General features: G+C 45.3%; 1 protein-coding gene across 3 annotated transcripts in view; it reads right to left on the bottom strand.

The window, feature by feature from the left end:
• Positions 1–3,183: 3,183 nt before the first annotated feature.
• KTN1 (kinectin 1) overlaps positions 3,184–18,535 on the bottom strand; it is a 111,073-nt gene continuing 95,721 nt past the window's right edge. For 2 of the 3 annotated variants that reach the window (XM_074996238.1, XM_074996240.1), the window contains 11 exons: positions 18,387–18,476; positions 17,442–17,522; positions 15,750–15,839; positions 15,575–15,667; positions 13,768–13,839; positions 12,927–13,010; positions 12,657–12,740; positions 11,238–11,321; positions 10,421–10,513; positions 5,421–5,540; positions 3,184–3,667 (listed from right to left, as the gene is read on the bottom strand). In XM_074996238.1, coding sequence (XP_074852339.1) covers positions 3,638–3,667; positions 5,421–5,540; positions 10,421–10,513; positions 11,238–11,321; positions 12,657–12,740; positions 12,927–13,010; positions 13,768–13,839; positions 15,575–15,667; positions 15,750–15,839; positions 17,442–17,522; positions 18,387–18,476 — 921 coding nt within the window. In that variant the 3' untranslated portion in view covers positions 3,184–3,637. Of the gene's footprint in view, positions 3,668–5,416; positions 5,541–10,420; positions 10,514–11,237; positions 11,322–12,656; positions 12,741–12,926; positions 13,011–13,767; positions 13,840–15,574; positions 15,668–15,749; positions 15,840–17,441; positions 17,523–18,386; positions 18,477–18,535 lie in introns of all 3 variants that reach the window. The other variant, XM_074996239.1, reaches the window with a different exon arrangement.

Raw genomic sequence — 18,535 nt, 5'->3', positions numbered from 1 at the left:
AGGAAAGCAGCCTTTCTGAGGAGCTCCTGCTCTGCCGTTTCTGCTTGGCTTGCTTCCAGCCCAAGCTGGGGAAGAGAACAAAACAGACTGGAGACCCATTCCCAGGCAGAGCCCTAGAAAAGGGGTCCCGCTGCAGGAGGAGGGAAGGGGAACTTGGCTCCCTGCTACCCTCCAGTGAGCTGTAGAGACCTGTCGAACGGAAGGCAGGAGTACAGAGCTGCCACCGTCTGTGCCACAGGACAGACTCAGGTGTCTGGAAGAGGAAGAGGAGCGGGACACAAATGAACCAGTCCACAGACTCCACGAAGAACATGCCAGAAATGGGAAAGGGGGAAAATCCGCACAAAAAAAACTTGCCAGCAGTTGCGTTAGTGTAGAGCCTCCAAGGGGTCGCTGTGTCAGTCTGTAGCTTTGCAAAAACCAAGCAGCCCTGTAGCACCTTAAAGACTCAATTTTCTTTATTAGGTGAGGAGCTTTTGTTGATAACACCCATTTCATCAGATTAATCTGAAGTGAGAAGTGTCCCACTCCTGGTGCTGTGCGGAACACCAGCCCCAGATCTGATCACGCAGCTCACCCACAGCCCGGCTGGAAGGATCCTTCCCTCCCCACTGCCTCTGGCAGGGCTGGCACCCAGGAAAGCTCAAGATCCTCCAGCCCAAGGTGCTGGCCAGGAGGAGTCAAGTCCTGCACGTGCCAATGGCCCCACACACAGCCGGCACAGGAAAGCTGCTCTGCCCCCAGCTAAGCTCTGGAGTGGTGGGGAAGAAGCTGTTCCCAACCTGCTTGTGCCCTGATCCTGCAGATCCCCAGACAAGGCACTAAGCACCCTCTTGAGATGCTGCTCCCCCTGCCTAGGTCCTGCCCCCCAAGTGCAGGGCTGCTCTGTCCCCTAGGCACCCTCCCCTGCTGAGCCCAGCCAGATTCCCTGGTCCCAGGTGCTCACTGCATCCTTAGGGCTTCACTGCTTCTTGCCCCTGCTGTAGCCAAGAGGCAGCTGGGTTATGTTGGTGATGTTAGCTGCGCAGGCAGGAAAGGACAAGCTGCTCTGAGCCATAGGGAAGTGGGGGCAGAGAGGTGGGAGGGAACAGATGATCTTCGGAAAACACACTGGCCAGGTCTTTCCTACCTATACACTTTCAGCTGGAAGCAGCTCCCTCCGCTCTCGCATGGCAAAAGGCTACTGCTGGCTACATTCTGGTGTGAACCCTGACAAATCCAAGGAGTGGCCTGTGAACCTGTATGCACCCCACACACTGTCTTAATCAGACATGGTCCTAAATTCCAGGAAAGATGGGTCCATCCCAGGGTGGTGGGTAGCACGGGGTAGGAAGGACTGGGTCAGGGAATCAATTACTCCTATCCCTGTGTAAGGGGTGTGCAGGTGTCACCTCTTCCTATGCAAACCTTAAAAAGGTAAACAAATACTGGGTAGCTGGAGACTTTAACAGGGGCTAGGTCAACTAGATGTTAATGTGAATGTTTGTACTGCATAATTCTGAATGATTGCCATTGAACTCACTTGAATAGGTGTAATTTTACCCGGTGTCCCATATTCAGCATAGGGAAGTCTGCGCACTGTGTCAGGCTAATTGCTCTTACCCATGTCTAACTACCAGGATTGCATCAGGTCGGTTCCCAATTACTTCATTTATCTTCTTGCAGGTTCCAATACTGGGAAGTGTTACTAGAAATTAAGCGAACTGAGATGCTCCAGGTGAGTTACAACCATTCACGAGGCTGCCTACGGCTGTCTGCATTACTGCACTCATATAGCCACAGGCCTTTAAGGGGAAAAAAAGCCCATGAAAGGACAAGGACCCACCAAATCTCAGCAAACGATGGATTGTTCCAGTCCCCATCGCTTACAGACAGAACTTTGTTATCCCATGTAGGCTATCGCCGGACCTGCTCTGCAGCAAAGACCTGTGTCAATCTAATACCAGCATGGTCTTTCTTCCGCCAGATGGTTGGAAATTTAGGAGTAGCCTGGCATACGGGGCTCCTGGAGGTCAGTGGGGGTTGTAGAGGAACTTGCATTCTGTGCTCAGCCCAGCAGTCTGGAAGTACAATTCCTAGTCTGAGTAGATAGGCTCTCACTAGCCAGCTAAAAATACCAGCGCAGACAGAGGTACTGACAGCAGCTCAGCCTCAGACCCGGGGGCGGGTTCGGACTCTGGCCGCCATCACCACCACTAGGCCCACTGCTCCTGTTCGTGCACTCCCTCGCCTGAGCTAGCGTGAGTTTGCAACCCCACAAAGGAGGCAACACTTCCCAGCCGCAGTGCAGACAGACCCTCAGAGTTCTGAGAACGGCCCTGTGAACGAACAGAAGGAACACTGACCTTTAAATTACAACCGGCATTTCAACTGAGTGCTCAAGGGGGCCATTTTGTCGAAATCATTTCAGTCACTCCCAGTGCAAGAGTTCAGGGGAAGGGGAAGCGAGGCTGAGTAGACACTGCCCAAGAACTCTATCAAGAGACTTATACCTTTTAAGCCAACTTGGCCAATGAACACAATCCATCCGAACAGACCATTCATAGAGTTCTGTGAAAGGGACCATGGTATGTTCTCTGGTAGACTCCTGCTGCCTCATCATCCCTTGCTATTTTCCCTGCAACTTTTGCTTTTACTGACACAATGACTTGCCCCAGAGATTATATTTTAAAACAGCATTTCCCCCTCCCTCGAGGCCACGAGAGAAAAAACTGTCAAACAGTCCCCAGTTTGCGTTTCATTGTCTATTTGGGAGACTACAGACCACAGCACTCAAATATAACTGGGGGATGTCACTGCATGGAGCTTTGGAACAGAGGAAGACAAGAACCACTTGATGTTCGGATCAAGAGAAGAAAGTGGGGATGGCAAGGCTGCTCTCTCGGAAAACCATCATCCAGTACAGTCCATCAAGCTCTCAAACGGAACCCGCAAGGAACACACAAAAGAGGAAGACCTCAGACAACATGGAGAAGATCTAGGGAGATTGAAAGACAACTGGGGTACTCCTGGAGTCAGCTAGAAGTTTTGTCGCATGACAGAGAGAACCGGAGGAGACTTGTAGATGACCTATGGTCCATCTGGAATCTCAGGATTTAAAAATCAAGTCGTCATGTCACTGCAGGGAGGAAAGCATGGATCTTTCCTGGCAATGCCAATAATAAAAAATAAAACTGGAAGCACTTTCTGAATAATAAGCATCCCTTTAATTGCTGACACCATTACAAAAACTGATTACATTAGCAACCAAAAAGGAGTGTTTTCTTGAGGCTGAAGTCAGAGGCAGCTACTCCCAAAATGTATTTAAGTAAAATGGTGTACAACATCAGTATTAAAATGTTATATTTATTCCATCGCTGTCATTGCCACGCTGGATTTTCCTGAACAAGTTTTACTGAGCAAAATAAAAGATTATACATTTACCGTATCTCCAGGAATGTAGAGGTCTAATTATCCAAACAATTTTTATTATAAAACTAAATTCTGGAGGTGTCTACAGAGTTTTTCTTCTTTAAATCAGTAGTCTAACAAGAATTAGAAAAGACAAAACTCTGTTCAGTGTTTGACGAAGTAGAAAGGGTGAAAACATAAATAAGGCTTTAATTTGGCAAAATATAATACAATGCCTTCGCTATCCTCAAATTAACAATTCCTCTGTGACTTCATTCTGCAAGAGAGAGAAAAAAAATTCACTTAAGCCAAGGAGTCTATAAAGAATTACTGGTCAATGACATTCATACGCAGCAAACACATTAATAGAACTGGTCTTCCCCAAAACTGGGCTACTGGTGGTGAAGTGCAGCACGGGTATGAAGGAAGACAGGAAAAAGTGATCATTCAACTGTTGATCATGTCTCTTATCACCACAAGGTACATAGCATCTCCTGAGAAACTTGAGCTCTGACCCCTCAGAAGACAGGTGTCATTGCGATAAGGCTGTGGATGCCAAGAGGAGGAAACACAAAGTACTTATTCTAAATGCAACACCTCAGACACTGACTTTTCCAAGCCTCCTTGTGGTCACGACCTAAAAACTAACACCGGATCCTCTCAAACCTTGCTTAGTCTGCTACAGCAGTTCTTCTCATTCAACCCACTGCCTGTGCAGTACTCCAGCTCCCCAACTTCCAACTGTCTCAAATCTCATCTGTGTTGGAGGAGGGGCCAGACCACAGACTCCAGCCCCAGTCGGGCCACCTACACTGCCACTTTATGGCCCCACAGCCCAAGCTTGATTCAGCTGACAAGAGCCCAACTGCAGGTGTCTTCCTGCAGTGTAGACTGGCATGTATCAGGTTCCAGCACCTTGGGCTAGCCCAACCTTCTGTCAACTCCAGCCTTTAACAGGTCCTCGATACTAGGAGGCCCAGCCATGGGAGAATCAGGGTTTCGAAAAGGCAGCTTTGCATAAATGCATGCAAACTGTACCACCAAACCCAGGGTCACGATGCCCCCAGAACAGCACTTAAGCTATTTTGTACCATGGTGACTATTCCACGCTTTCATTGCCCACTCAGTAAGATCTCATGTTGCGATTCTTATGCCCATTCCAAGGATACAGCCATAGGAACGAGCATGGTTCCCTTTTCCCGTGAGAAGGGCAAAGGGCCCTGCAGCTGGCAGTAGGGAAGCAAACAAGCCTCATGAGACTGCTACGTGGAAGAGACGAACCTCTGCCAACAGAGGCACAGGGAAAAAGACGTGTCATTGTCAGGTGAGAACCTGGCAGGGAGCCCTCAGGCCTAGAAAGAGGAGCAGAAAAGCTGGAGATGTGAGAAAGGCTGAATGGAGAAGGAACGAAGAAAGGAGTAATATCAGCTCTGGTCGCCTTAGAAGTCTTTGACAGGCTCTCTACCACGCCAGACTTGTTAAAACCCCACTGTCACGATGCTCGTCTGAGACGGATCACCAAGGTATCTCTACACTGCAAGAGGACACTTGCAGTTGGGCTTATGTCAGCTGAATCAGGCTCAGGCTGTGAGCCGGCGTTGGGGAGGGACAGCTCAGTGGTTTGAGCATTGGCCTTGTAAACCTGGGGTGGTGAGCTGAGGCGGCCATTTAGGGGTCTGGGGCAAATAAATTAAAACCTGTCAGGGATGGTGCTTGGTCTGCTAAATGGGAAGGGGATTGGACTCGCTGATGCCTCTAAGTCCCTTACAGCTGTAAGAGATGGTAATATATGGAGCTGTATCTACCACAAAACGGCAGGGTAGATGGCCAGAGTAGGGCTGGGACCCAGGGTCTGGGACCCTTCTCCCATACAGATCCCAAAGTTCAGGCTCCAGACCCAGCCCAGACATCTATGCTGCCATTTTATATCCCCACAGCCCAAGTCAGCTGATACAGGCCAGCCGCAAGTGTTTTACTCCAGCTCAGACACCCCACTCAGCTACGACTGGAAGTGTCCGTTTCCTACCTACTAGTTGATAGTGTTCTTTTCCCTTGGACAGCATTTGGCTTATTGACATAAGCAACTTCTTCACATGTCCTATGTCCTGGCTTAGGCTCACTGCCAGGTTTAGTCTTTTTTCTGTCAAATCCTGAAAGAGGAGGAAAAAGCCAGAATCATTAAAAGCTCATTTACCAACTAATTACAGACACCAGACCTAGATGCGCAGTGCGGAACGACTGCTACTTATGTCTCTGTATACACCCTGCAATGCCAGAACCAGAGGGGTATTAACAGAGGACACCAGAAAAAGCTAATCCAGGACTGAGACATGGACACTGTGGGTAGCATGCTGTAAGCCGGACTGTTGGCAGCTTGGCACCAGATAATCAGTCAGGCTTGCAGGTATTTGATCAGAGGATGGACACATGCTATTAGGCATGTATACTGGGTGCCGAGCTAGCATGGTTCACCACAGAGGCCAGAACACAGCTGTGTGACAGAATGCAGCTACCTCGAGCAAGGCAAGTCGGTCTGTGGCCTGAAGGAGTTATGTTTGTAATCAACCTGCTGCTAGAAACAGGTGCAAGGGGCCGGGGAAACGTCTCTCTGGTTTTACATTAGGTTGGGTCCCCCTTCCCCACAAGCCAGGATCCTAGGCATAAAAGGCATCGGTGCTTTTCATAAACAGTTTGGTTTTCATATTGATCTTGTTATTAGCAGGATATAATGAAATTCATATCCTGGGGCACAACACTCCTATTTGCTGGAGAGGGCGCACAGTTCTAGTCCCAAAAGCAGAAAGCTGGCCTAGTACCAGCAGCTCACATGCGTCATTCACACAGAGGAGAGCGTGCTCCGATTCGGGCTCCGAGCATCTGCCCAGCCATCTGCTGGCTGGCCGCTCTCCCATGCCTCTCATGCTGTCTGCCTCCATGGGCCGTTTTGGTCCAGTCCTGGGTAGAACCTATGGACAGACTCAGTATCTCGTTTGGTGCTCTTCTCTGGGGCACTCACCGTGTTTTAATATAATTGGGTATGAAGGGAATACGGTTCTCAAACAGCGAGCTGGAAGAGAGGACTCTGAAATCTAGCTAGGTCCAGAAAGCGGTCACTGTCCCGATGCAATCAAAATGGTGTCAGCACATTGGTCAAATGAATCCAACATTCATATTTTGCATAAATAGACATGTCCTTCATTCTTGAACATCACTATCCATTTATTCTGGATTCCAGAAGCCAAACTCGCTCAGGCAAAACTAGAATTAATTGTGATATAAACCTCTGTTTATACAGCAAACATTTCTTTAACCAGAGGACTTCACATAAGCCCAACGCAGGAAAAATCTGAGATGTCGCTATTTTCATCAAGCTTAGTAAACCCTGAGGCTGGAATACACAGCAAGGGAGCTTTCACTTGCAAGTAGCCACATGTTAAAAGCCTGAGCTCAGTGACTGCAACAATTCGAGTCCTCAGCTAGAATGCTGAAAGGGGTGAAGTTTTCAACACTGGCTTAACTCCGCTCTGACTAGCAGTAGCAATGTTGCCATTGATTTCAGAGGGGACAGAGTTAGACCAATGCTTCGTACTTTTGAAAAACCCACCCTGTTAGTTCTGGAAAAATCACAAGTTTGGACAGAACTATTTTTTGGAGGTGTTGAATGTTAAGATACTGTTTCCAAGGGGGCCTCACCTTATGCTGTCAGAACTGGTTTGACCACCTCTAGATAACCTACTGAAAAGTAAGATTTTTGGCACTAGTCATTTTGAAAGGCAGGAAGTGATCATGGGGGCGGGGGGGAACACCTCATGCACCCCATTTAGCTATGGCCGATCTACACTGAAGGGGAAGGTAGAATTAAAATACACAACTCCAGCTACGTTAATTACATAACAGGAGTCAGCGCACCTTAATTCAGTCTTCTGAGCTCTCTCCACTGCAGAAGGAAAAAGGAGTACCAGTGCTGAGCACAGACCCCCTGTGAGTTCAACTTAGAACATCCCTACCAGGCACACTAAATTGAACTGCAAAGAATCAACCACAGTAGTGCTTAACCTCTCTGTAGCGAAGACAAACCCTAAAATTATGGCTGGATGCATCCACAACTAGTGAAGGACATTAACATCAAACCTCCCAGTGCTGTCTTGCTATCCCAGATGCCCTCACACATTCTTACCAACCAACATGTCTTAGGCTTAAATTCAGACAGCGAAAGATCAAACATGTTTCTCTACTATAAATGTACTACTTCTCTACTACAATGTAATAAAGTAGTCACTCTAAGTGATGACAATTAAAATCTATGTATGTTCAACCTCAGAATTATCCAACGTGTTTAACATGCATCAATAAGTACATAAGTCGAACTTGCCATCAATCTACCAAATTAATGAGCCACAACATTAACTGGCAGCTGCATATGCAACATACCGATTACCCAATAACCAACTGGGACTGCTCCTCTCTTACAGTAACAGGTGAATACTGTTTGTTTGATCTTTTTTCTCCTTGGGTGAAGAGCTCTCCTCCCACACTCTAGCATTGATTCTTTCCACATCTCTTCTCTCTTCCTGTCATACTCATTGCATAATTTAGTTTCACTAACACAGACAAGGCTCTAGCTCATGTATTATTCATGTCTCGGGATCAAATCCCAATTCATCCACTTAGACGTGGGCTCAATTAGCCACCGTCATAGCTGCAGTTTCAAGGCTGTAACACACTTGCTGCTGTGCCCTCCCCAACTTGCAATTCTCCACTGCAAGGAAGAAAAAGATACCAGGTGATGCACCCATCATTGTTCTCTCTCCTGCAGCTGAAGAGGAGAAGGGAACCTGCGCTGACCACTCCCTCCCTGCAGGCTTCCCAGAGCCAGTCACCAACAACTCCTTTGCACGTGGCTCTTGCTGAGCAGCTGGCAAGCAGCATTTGCCCCTTGTTTTTCTGTCTAAAAAGCCCTCAAAGAAGATATTTGAAACGGAGATATAGAAAACTCACATCTTATGCATCTGAGGTTCTCATCTTCCTGCTTGGACAGACAACAGACCAATGGCTTTATTTTAGTCAGTGATTAGACAGTGGGTTTTCAAGCATTCAGCACTGAAGCTGGGCTCTTACCCATTTCTAATCTCTAATGTAAGACTGCAGCTGGGCCTTCAAATGAGTATTTGCTAGGTAAAGATCCAGGTGTTGGTGCACCGCTAGAATTCAAACAGCTCCTATTCGCAAATTCCAGCCTGGAGTCTTTGAACCCATCCCCGTTAGCCTTGTTAGTCAGGTGTTATCGCACTAACACAATGAATCTAAACATGTAACAGATCAAGTGTTGTTATCCCTTTAGTTACAGGCCCATGATCCAGTACTGACACAGCAAAGACAACCCTGGCAGCTGGCAGTTTTGGCCCCTATGTGGCACTGAACCTCCTGACCTGCCTGTGCATTTGCAAGTTCTCTCTATCACAAGGGAAGTTCCCAGCCCTGAAAAAAATTGAATCGCCTCATGGGAGCAGATGTGCCTTTGGCTCCAGGCACAGCAGCCTGTGATGCAACAGTCAAGCATGTCACTGGCCAATCGTTTTCTACGCTGTCACTCATTTCAACTCAGGATTGCAGAGCAAGGATTCGTCTATAGGGCTCGGTGGACAACTCTGTTCCATGAGGCTTCTACAGAAACTTTTACTTGCAGTAGTGTGAGTTGACTGAAATTGATTTTCCCCATCTACAGCCACAGATCTCCACCTCCAAGTATGACGTTTCTTCCACCCTTCTGATAAGGAAAAAGGACATGACCTTTGGGCAATTTGTTCCCACTGACGTAATTTAGCTGTTGAAAAGTCAAGAGCTGAAGCCAACACCTTTGACACAGTTTAGCTCTTCATCCCAATTTGCATGCGGAACCATGATAGATGTGGGCTCACATTTGGCATCTAAGATGTTTAACCAAGTATGGCCTCCACTGACATTCTCAGCTCAAGGCTGACCGTCCATCTCTGTAGCCATCACTGTATTGGAGCTTTAACCTTTCACAGAGTCGGCTGACGCAGATGAGAACTGCAGACCAGCCACAAGCTCCAGAAAGCTTCCAAGCTGCAGTGCAAAGTCTGGATCACTGCACACTAGACATGCAAACCAACCAGATTCTACTACTATGCCAGATATGGTCCATTAGGGTTGCAGTGGTACGGCATCAGCTGAAGCAGAACTAAGGTGTTTTCAGTGGGTGGATGCGCTCTGCCCCTTGGTTCACAGGGCCCTAAGCGAAGGGGTGAGGCATGTATATATATGGCAATAGCGAGGCAGGACAAAAGGCCCGTCTCCATGTAGAAGTACGTATTTCAGAGCATCCAACCCAATGCTTTGGCCTGGTGTACACTAGGAATCAAAGTCGACCACCAATATGCAATTCTAGCCATGCCATTTCCATAGCTAGAATTGAGGTAACAGGATCGACTTTTTTCTCTGGTGTAGATCAAGGATCTTCAGGCTCACAATGATGTCCCTTACTCTGCATGTGAGCCTGGAATACCAGGGTTGGCAGCTGAGCCCAGAGAGATCGATTGTGCTGCATCTTCACATGGGCAGCAAAATTGATTACCAGAAGATCAATTGTGGTGCACTGACCCTCCCATAAGTATAAACATATCGTACATGTTTGAAGCATGTTCAGTTAAAGGACGATCATTTTTGGTGTCCCTTAATGAGAAGAGGTGCATGGTTCAAACTCTTCCAACCTGCCTGCACCCACAGGACCACGCCAATTTTGTTTCCATGTTGAAAATCCTGTCTTGGGCATCAACCTTCCACTCGCATGCCCAAGGATGAACTTGACAGATAAAGGGTGGAAATAGCTCCCAAGTAAAAGCACCCTTGTGATCCTGCGGATGCACAGGGCACAGCTCCAGGAGGGAAATCTCCTGACCTGATTTCAGGACCAGGGAAATATTGTACATTCTGCAGCTTGTTTCTCAGCATTAACACTTGGCATAAGACCTGGACTGTCCCTGGAGAGGGACTCAAAGGAAACACTTACTGGCTCAGAGCAAACACCACTGTTCTCAATAACGTTTGCCTCTCCAGCAGCTTTCCCAATTTCTCTCTCGAGCGCTGCCAGTGACTCTTGGGCCTGTAGGGAAAAAGAGAGGCAGTGATGAAAGGATGAAAAGCAAACCACTTATCTAACCGCTAATGTTAGACATGCAGGAAGTCTGTTGTATGCCATGTTCACTCAGGGGACCAGCCCATTCATTGAGATTGACATGTCTTCTGACAATCTGGTATTTTGCATGTCAGGCTGGCAAAGTTCTGCAAATGGGGAACTTTAATAGCCTCATGTCAAGATTAAGGAAGAAAGCTCAACAGCAGACAGTTTAATGTGAAAAACTAAATTGAATAAGCACATGAAACACAGTTCATATATCTGCAAGTTCTGTGATCATAAAAACTTAAAGGCTCATGACCTAATAAAGTGTGTTAGTCTTTAAGGTGCTGCAGGACTGCTTGTTATGGTTATTTGCATATCTACCATATTTGCATCAGCATGAACTCTAACAAACAGAATGCAGTTTTAAGAATAGTAATTATCATCTGTACAGCTTTTCAGTGGTTGTCTTCTGACACCTTTCTGTTGTCATGTTAGCAGAGCCGTTATCAGTAAGCTGGTACATCCACACTCCAAGGCTGTACACGGTACCACTACCTGGCAATCAGCATTTGGGCCTAGAATTTACAACCCCTCTCTGCAACCATTTAGCCCAAGTTGTATAGTCTGCCTGTATTTTAGCATGCTGGAACTGCAACTGGTCCAAAAAAAAAAAAAAAAAAAAAAAAAAAAAAGCAGCTCCCCTTACCTTAGGCAAGTCAACAGCTACTTTCTGCCTTTCGCTTTGATCCACTTTAAGTTTTGCTAGTGTATCATTTAACTGTGTTTTCAGCTGTGAGATAGAAAGGAAAAAAGAGTAAGGCTCTTTTCCATGTAATTAGTATCTGTCTTGGATTGATCCAGTGCATTGTTGATTGCAGAAGGAAAAAAATGGCTAACAGTCACTACACATAAGGGATTAGTAAATCTTGTAACACATATTGACAAGGAGGGCCAGGAAAGATATTCAATCTGTGAGGAACAAAAGCCCCAGAGACAGAGTATGGGATAGAGTCAGCATAGGGTAGCATAGCAAACATCCAGGGTTTAGGATATTGTTGCAATACATTACCGGCTCTGCAACAATTCGCTGGGCAATATACTGCAGATTGTATTATGTTAGCACAACACCTGCTCATTAGAATCACGTTCACTCCACCAGCATGTTAATGTCACATCCAATGGTTTATCACTACCTATAAGGCAGGCAAGTGTTGATTGTGTTTAGTCTCTGCTATTTAGAATGCTGAACTGTTTTCATCATGGAGAATGGTGTGCGGGCGTGCGCACGCATGTGTGTGGGGCTGCACCAAATACAGCCTCTAAAGAATTCCTGACATTTTAAATATATCCTTTTATCATCTGTATTGCTCTTTGATGCTGGACATATCAACTCCTGCAGAACTATGGCTGCAAGCTTAATGCACAATCCTCAAGTGAGAAGCTCACTAGAAGCCTGGAAGTGCTGTTTTGGTGGATATGCAGCTGCAGGGCCAGACCTGGGGTCATCCAGCTCCACTTTGAAAATCCTACCAATGGCAGCATGCGCGATCAAGCAGTCTCCAGAATCAAAATACAGCATGGGGCACAACGCTATGCCAGTACCTAGAACGATCATTTAGCTATTTCAGAGCATGATAAGCAACTGAGCAATGGGAATAAATCAGAGAAGTTTGGGCCGATTCATATAGGGACAAGATGGCTTTCCCTGTGCTTTTCAAAGCTCGAATGATGGTGGATATCCCCCACTTTCACCCTTTGTGCGCCGTGTGTGTTCTAGATCTCTTTGAAAGAAAACCCAAGGTGGATTGTCTGTACTGGGTTAATTGGTGTACATACAGTCTGGGCAATTCAAAATTGTCATACATGCAGCTGCATTTGTTTGGCCACATTACATGAAACACTGATCCTGAAAAAGCTCACTTCAATATGAAAATCTTAAGACTTTTCTAAAGAACCAGTCATGCTACAGTTAGGAGCAGAGAAAGACAAAAAACTGCAGAAGTCATATTAGAAAAATGATATTGCAATGGACAAAAACACCAAGCTGAAGAGGTTAGCAGACAAGATTTGGAATGGCTTCTCCATTTAAGCATAATTTCTGCCCTCTGGAGAACATGCTTCTTACCAAAGTTAACTCTTCATTCTGTCTTACTGCTTCAGAATATGAATCATCAAGTTTTTTCTGCAATTCTGTCAACAGATCTTTGAGCTGAAATGAAGTTTAGAGTTTTTAGGATTTGTCTCTTTTTGATGCCTGTTTGTCTTCAGCTCCATTATTATTGTGTTCATTGACCCCAAAATCGCAAACACATCCTCCTCCACTCTAATATTTAAATGTTCTGTTATTATGCCAACTGACTTCTGACCAGAGACAAGCAAAAGGAACACAGTTTACCTCTCTGACTTCTGAAACATAAGTGGATCGCTCTATTTCTGCCTTTTCTAGTTCACTTTCCAAATGTTCTCTCTCCTTTTTAAGCTAGAAACAGAAAATCAGAGTTAACATATAGTTTCCAAATGCTTCCTTTCTTCAGCCCGTTTTCTTAATAAACATTACAGTTGAATAAAAAAGGTTTATATTGAAAAGCAGATTGGCAATTTAAATTCAGTGTAAGTTCAGCTCTCGGGACTAGATTTAAACACCTCCTCAAGAGACACGATTTCTGCAAGTGGAGAATACCCAGTAATTCCCACGACGTTGAACATTTATGGAAATCGGCCCATTTCTGGAAGTGCCTAAATCTAACCTAACAGGACATCCACACATATGGGAAGATCATTATGCTGGAAGTCCAGCTTCTGAGACTGAATATGGCAAGCCTAGTGGGGATGTGCTCACCCAAACTGTCTTGGCACCGCTATTGACCCGGGTACTCCTGGCAGTCGCAAGGAGTAAGGGAAGTCTCTGGGAGAGTTTCTTCCATTTGACCTCCCAGTGTGGGGACAGCCGCAAAAAAAAAAAAAAAACGATTTTAGATCAGTCTGCTCCAGTTACACAGTTCTTGTAGCTGGATTTGCATATCTGGTGAAGACCTGGCCTTCGACACCAATACCCACTTTTCCAAAATGTTGGCTAAAGCGTTTTAAAGTTGAATCTGCAATACAGCTTAAGTTACAATACAAAACCGTTCTAGGCATGTGAAAAAGTTCCCAAAAAGATTTTAAATTAAGAAGTGACTTAAGTTTCAGATATTATCTAGCAGAAAGCTTCAAAGGGATGAAATATTTAAACATACATTTTCAGCTGCTTTAATTTCTTCCTTTAACCTCTCTCTTTCATGCTCCAATGAACTGACTGAAGAGCGCATCTGCAGTTTTCAATACAGATGAACACACAGTTTAAGGCTACCAGAGATCAAAAATTCATCCAAAACGCAGCAGCTCAGTACAACTACACATTTTGTAAAACAGTTCAAATCTTGGGTATATTAAGGAGCTTCCCAGGATCTCTTTCAGTCCCCTCCCTTCATCACAAAAGGAATCCGCTGCTTGAGACATTTAATTTCCACACAAATAAGAGATTCACTAGACTAGTGCTAAACCAGTTCTCTAGTACAGGTTGAGCCTCTCTCATCGGGCACCCTTGGGACCTGACTGCTGCCAAATGAAAGACTTAGCTGGACCACAAGAGGTCAGTATTGTTTGGCAGCATTTCCAACACTTCCACTCCTAATGGGCTCTTAGAAGATATTTAGGGGGTAAATTACAGCTAAACAACACACAGAACACTGAGAGCCAGGACTGGCGGCTATAAACAAACTTTATGGAACCACAGAAAACTTGGTCACACCCATAAGCGGTCATCCGGTTAACTAAAATCATGCCGGATAAGAGAGGTTCAACCTGTATTTGTACTAAGGCACATGTTCATGTTTACTTGATTAGGAAGATGGTGTCTATTCATAAACTATAAATAGCTAAAGCCAGCGGGTTTTGCCATGTTAAAAATCTATATACAGCAGCAGCTGGTAGTACATGTATAGTAAAAGACACGTGAGCCTATTATAAAGCTCTTAAACAAGAGCTTTATAATTCAGCTGGATGCATTTGCTCTAGGTCGATACTTTGGCATTCAAAAGGTCAGCCTGGAAGTAACGGAGAAAATTTCTCTCTGAAAAATTGGTTTGAGCTATTTTAATTCTGGAATGGGGACTGGAAGGGTTACAAGCTTCTTGTCTGCTGCTCATGCTATAAATGGACCCTCTTCTAAAAACAGAAGCTTGCAGATGATTTTTCAGTGGCATTTTAACAGTTTCAGATAAATGGTTATGAATCTACTGCAGCTAAATCCTGACTCAACTACCATGGTATGCATAAGCTGAACTGCTCACAAGAAAATAGACTAAATGTAGAATGGACAAGAATTTACTGGGGCAGAAGAATTCAGAACCTAGGACATGTCAGTTGGACTCACAGAGTTGTTGGATACAGCAGTCTCAGCTTCCTGTCCTACCTGCTCTGCAATGTTACCTGGCACTATTAAACAGCTACCACCCCAAAAAAAGCTGCATCACAGCAGCAATGAAAAAGGGTTACATGACAAGAAGTGGGTCTGTCCCATAAAAGCTCATAACCTAATAAATTATTTCGTCTTTCTTTAAAGTGCGACATGACTGTTTTTTGTTTTGATAGAACACAGGCTAACATGGCTCCCTCTCTGTCACTACAGCTGTAAATGTATTCTGTAGAATAATTTGGCATTAAATATAACTGCATAATTACTTTCTTCCTTTTTACTACTATAAGCAACTGTCCCATAAACTAAAGATATTTCATAATGTCTTAAGCGTGTAGAGGCATCTCCCTCCATACAAAGGGATGATCTTTCACACAGTATCACAATGCTGGAAGGCAAGCCCCTGATGTTACAGTGAGAGATGATATTTTATTACACCAATTAGACTGATTTAATTTCACATATCAACCACGTTTAGAAAGTCACCTAACAAATGAGGTTTGCAAAATATTCTAGTGTTAGTCTACACTATGTACAAAATACCCAAGAGAAGTGAAACAAGGCTGACGAGAGATCTTTGTAAATACCTGTCTAAGTTCCTTCTGTGACTCGTCAATTTTTATTTTCCATTTGCTCTCCTCCTGTTCTACGCTCCTCTGTAGTCTTTGTAAAATCCCCTCCTAAGACAGGACATTTGTTAATTGCATGCTAGGAAGATGGGCAATTTGCAGTATCATTAGGGAACGGGACAAGGTTACCTACCGTCTCTGCAAGGACTGCCTTGTACTTCTCACACTCCAGCTGTAACATTATATGCATCTCCTCTGCTTCCTTCAGCTTCTGCTCCATAGCCTGCAAAATGAGGTGAATGGAATGGAGGGGTGGGCACAAAACCCCACTGGTTTTACATCAATTAATCTGACGCAGCGGGTCTTTGCCCACGAAAGCTCATGCTCCAAAATATCTGTTGGTCTATAAGGTGCCACGGGATTTTTTGTTTTTAACATTCATCTAAGGTGCTTCCTGTGTGACTTTAATCTCAGCATGTATAAATTATTGCAGTGCTGTTGAAAACAAGTGAGCTTCATGAACTCCACCAGGACAGACAGGTGTTTTCATATACCATGAAGGCTCGAATGGCTGTGCTGCTCATACGAATCAATACTGGTTTTGGCATCCGGCAGCTGCATGCTGCATAAATTGCTCCAATTGGCTGGGTTACAATGAAGAGTACTGCACACGGCTAATTTAAGTTAATCACGAGCTATAAACGTGAGCAGTTCTCTCTTAAAAAACAGAGGACAAGTAACAGCTGGTGTGGCGTTTCGGCATGTAACTGACAGTGCGGCTCAAGGTTTAAAGCCCAACACTGCAGCTATGGTGGAGGGGTTGGGAAGTTTATTGGGAAGCCATTAAAGAACGGTTATGTCTCCCGTCAGTAACTGCAACCCTCCGATGTGCTATCCACACAGATTCCACCTCCCTCACATTTCTTCACACACATCCAGCTCCTACCCCAGCTTATAAAGGACCCAGCTGTCACTCAATTCCTTCATCAAGCCAGAACCCAGAGCAGCCATGGGCAATGTAGACTAGTTAGTGGGCCACACGAGTGGCCATCCTTCATCTCATTGGGGTGCAAGATTGTCATAACCCGGAGGGTCCCCTGGGAGAGGGTAGTTTTGCTAACTGCTCTTGCATACCTGGAATTTGCGGGGGTGTGCCGACCTATTGGATGCAGAGGAAGTGTATGGCTCTCAGTCCATGTTGTGAGAATTAGCATACACCTCACTTCACCTGCACTTCCTGTGAGTACGTGTCACTTTAATAAATACTGGTAACGGGGCCAGGGAGGGGTGTGGATACAGAGGAAAACCAGCAGAATCTGGCAACCCTGCCCATGGGCAATGGTAAACAAAATGCCTCGTGGGCCCCACACACACATGGACTGCAGGTGGCCGACCACAGGTCCAGAGGACTGCATTGGCATACAGTAACTCAGAGAAGTGGGCGGACACCACTTGGGTTCCATCTCTCTGCCACAAGGAGTGAGGAGGACCTGAAAATGGTGGGGCTCACTCCACCTCTCGTGTATTTGAATGGACAAGCTACGAGGAGACTTAGGCTGCAGGGACAGCCCCAGTGGACACCCCAGAATTTGATCCTGCACACAGGGCTCGGTCACGCCTCAATGGTGGAACCCAAACACCGACTCCCAAGAGACCCCCCCCAGATCTTTTTACACCATTACGTAGTGTTGTCTTCACAACTGGGCAAGATTCAATTTGCCTTTTTAGAAGTGGCTCAGATCCCTTCTTCACAGGTGGGTTGTTGATATCATCACGAAAGTCAATTTTTACGCAGCCTGTTAACTGACTCGAACTTCACAAGCACTTCAGGTTTAAACAGAAAATCAATGCCACTCACAGAGTGCCTCATGCTGTCTGTACTGACCTTAACCTCCTCTGACCCAGAGGCCTCTCTCAAATATTCTCTTGCTGTCTTTTCAAACCCATGTATCCATTCACTGTGGCTCTGTTGGGAAAAAATGCAAGCAATTAAAGCCATCCACAATTTAAAACCTGGACAGGAAGTTTATTTTAGAAACACTGGTTTCCTACCTGAAATTATGGTGTGGATTTTCAACGCTCAATGAGCAAGACTAATGCACAGTTCCTATTTGAAGAAGTTGCTTGGACGGTTTTGTGCACTTAAACTTATGGTTAGAGTCCCGGAGGGATACATTGCAAAATTATAGCTCCCAAAGAGGTAAAGCCTAAAAACTTGCATATTTATGTCACCTGTAAATACTTGGATATTGCAACTGCTATTTCTAAGGACCTGAACAGCTTTGTTTTTCCAAGATTCTTGTGAATGAAACTGGTTTTGGCCTCACAAACACAAAGACCCCTTGGGACCTGACCAGTGCCTAATGAGAGAATCTCCTGGAACACAGGACGTCCATATAATCTAGCAGCACTACCAACACTTCCACCGCTTACTGGGCTCTGAGAAGTCATGTGGGGTAAATTACAGCTAAATAACAGCACAAAACGCTGAGGGCCAGGACTGGTGGCTGTAAACAAATTTATGGGACCACAGGAAACTTGGCCACACCCATGAAAAGTGGTTGTCTGGCTAACTAAAATCATGCTGGATGTGGCCGGACAAGAGTGTACCAGGCTGAATCTCTCTACTCTGAAATCTGCCCTAAAAATCTGCAGTCTTGGTAAATGTGGGTGAACTAGATCCTGGAGAGGCGGAAATGTGACTTTTTTTTTTTGGTTTTTTGCCTAACTTGCTGTGTGCATCAGCTGTGCAGCTGGTTAACAGCCAGCAGGGCAAGTACAGAGTATGTCTGATTAGGTGCAATGAAGTACATGTTCTAGCTTATCTTACCAAGTTAGAAGGAAGAGACACCTTAGGAAACAGTTTCTGAAGCAGTTCTCTCGTTTCCATTTCCACAGTCTCCAAGTAGTGCTGCCTTTCCTGCATGGAGAGAGAACAGGTCTCATGAAGCAAGTAATAAATTTCATAGATGGCAATAT

Source organism: Carettochelys insculpta, chromosome 6 (assembly GCF_033958435.1).
Source record: "Carettochelys insculpta isolate YL-2023 chromosome 6, ASM3395843v1, whole genome shotgun sequence".
Taxonomy (NCBI): Eukaryota; Metazoa; Chordata; order Testudines; family Carettochelyidae; genus Carettochelys; species Carettochelys insculpta.
This window is presented reverse-complemented; position numbering and strand designations above follow the sequence as displayed.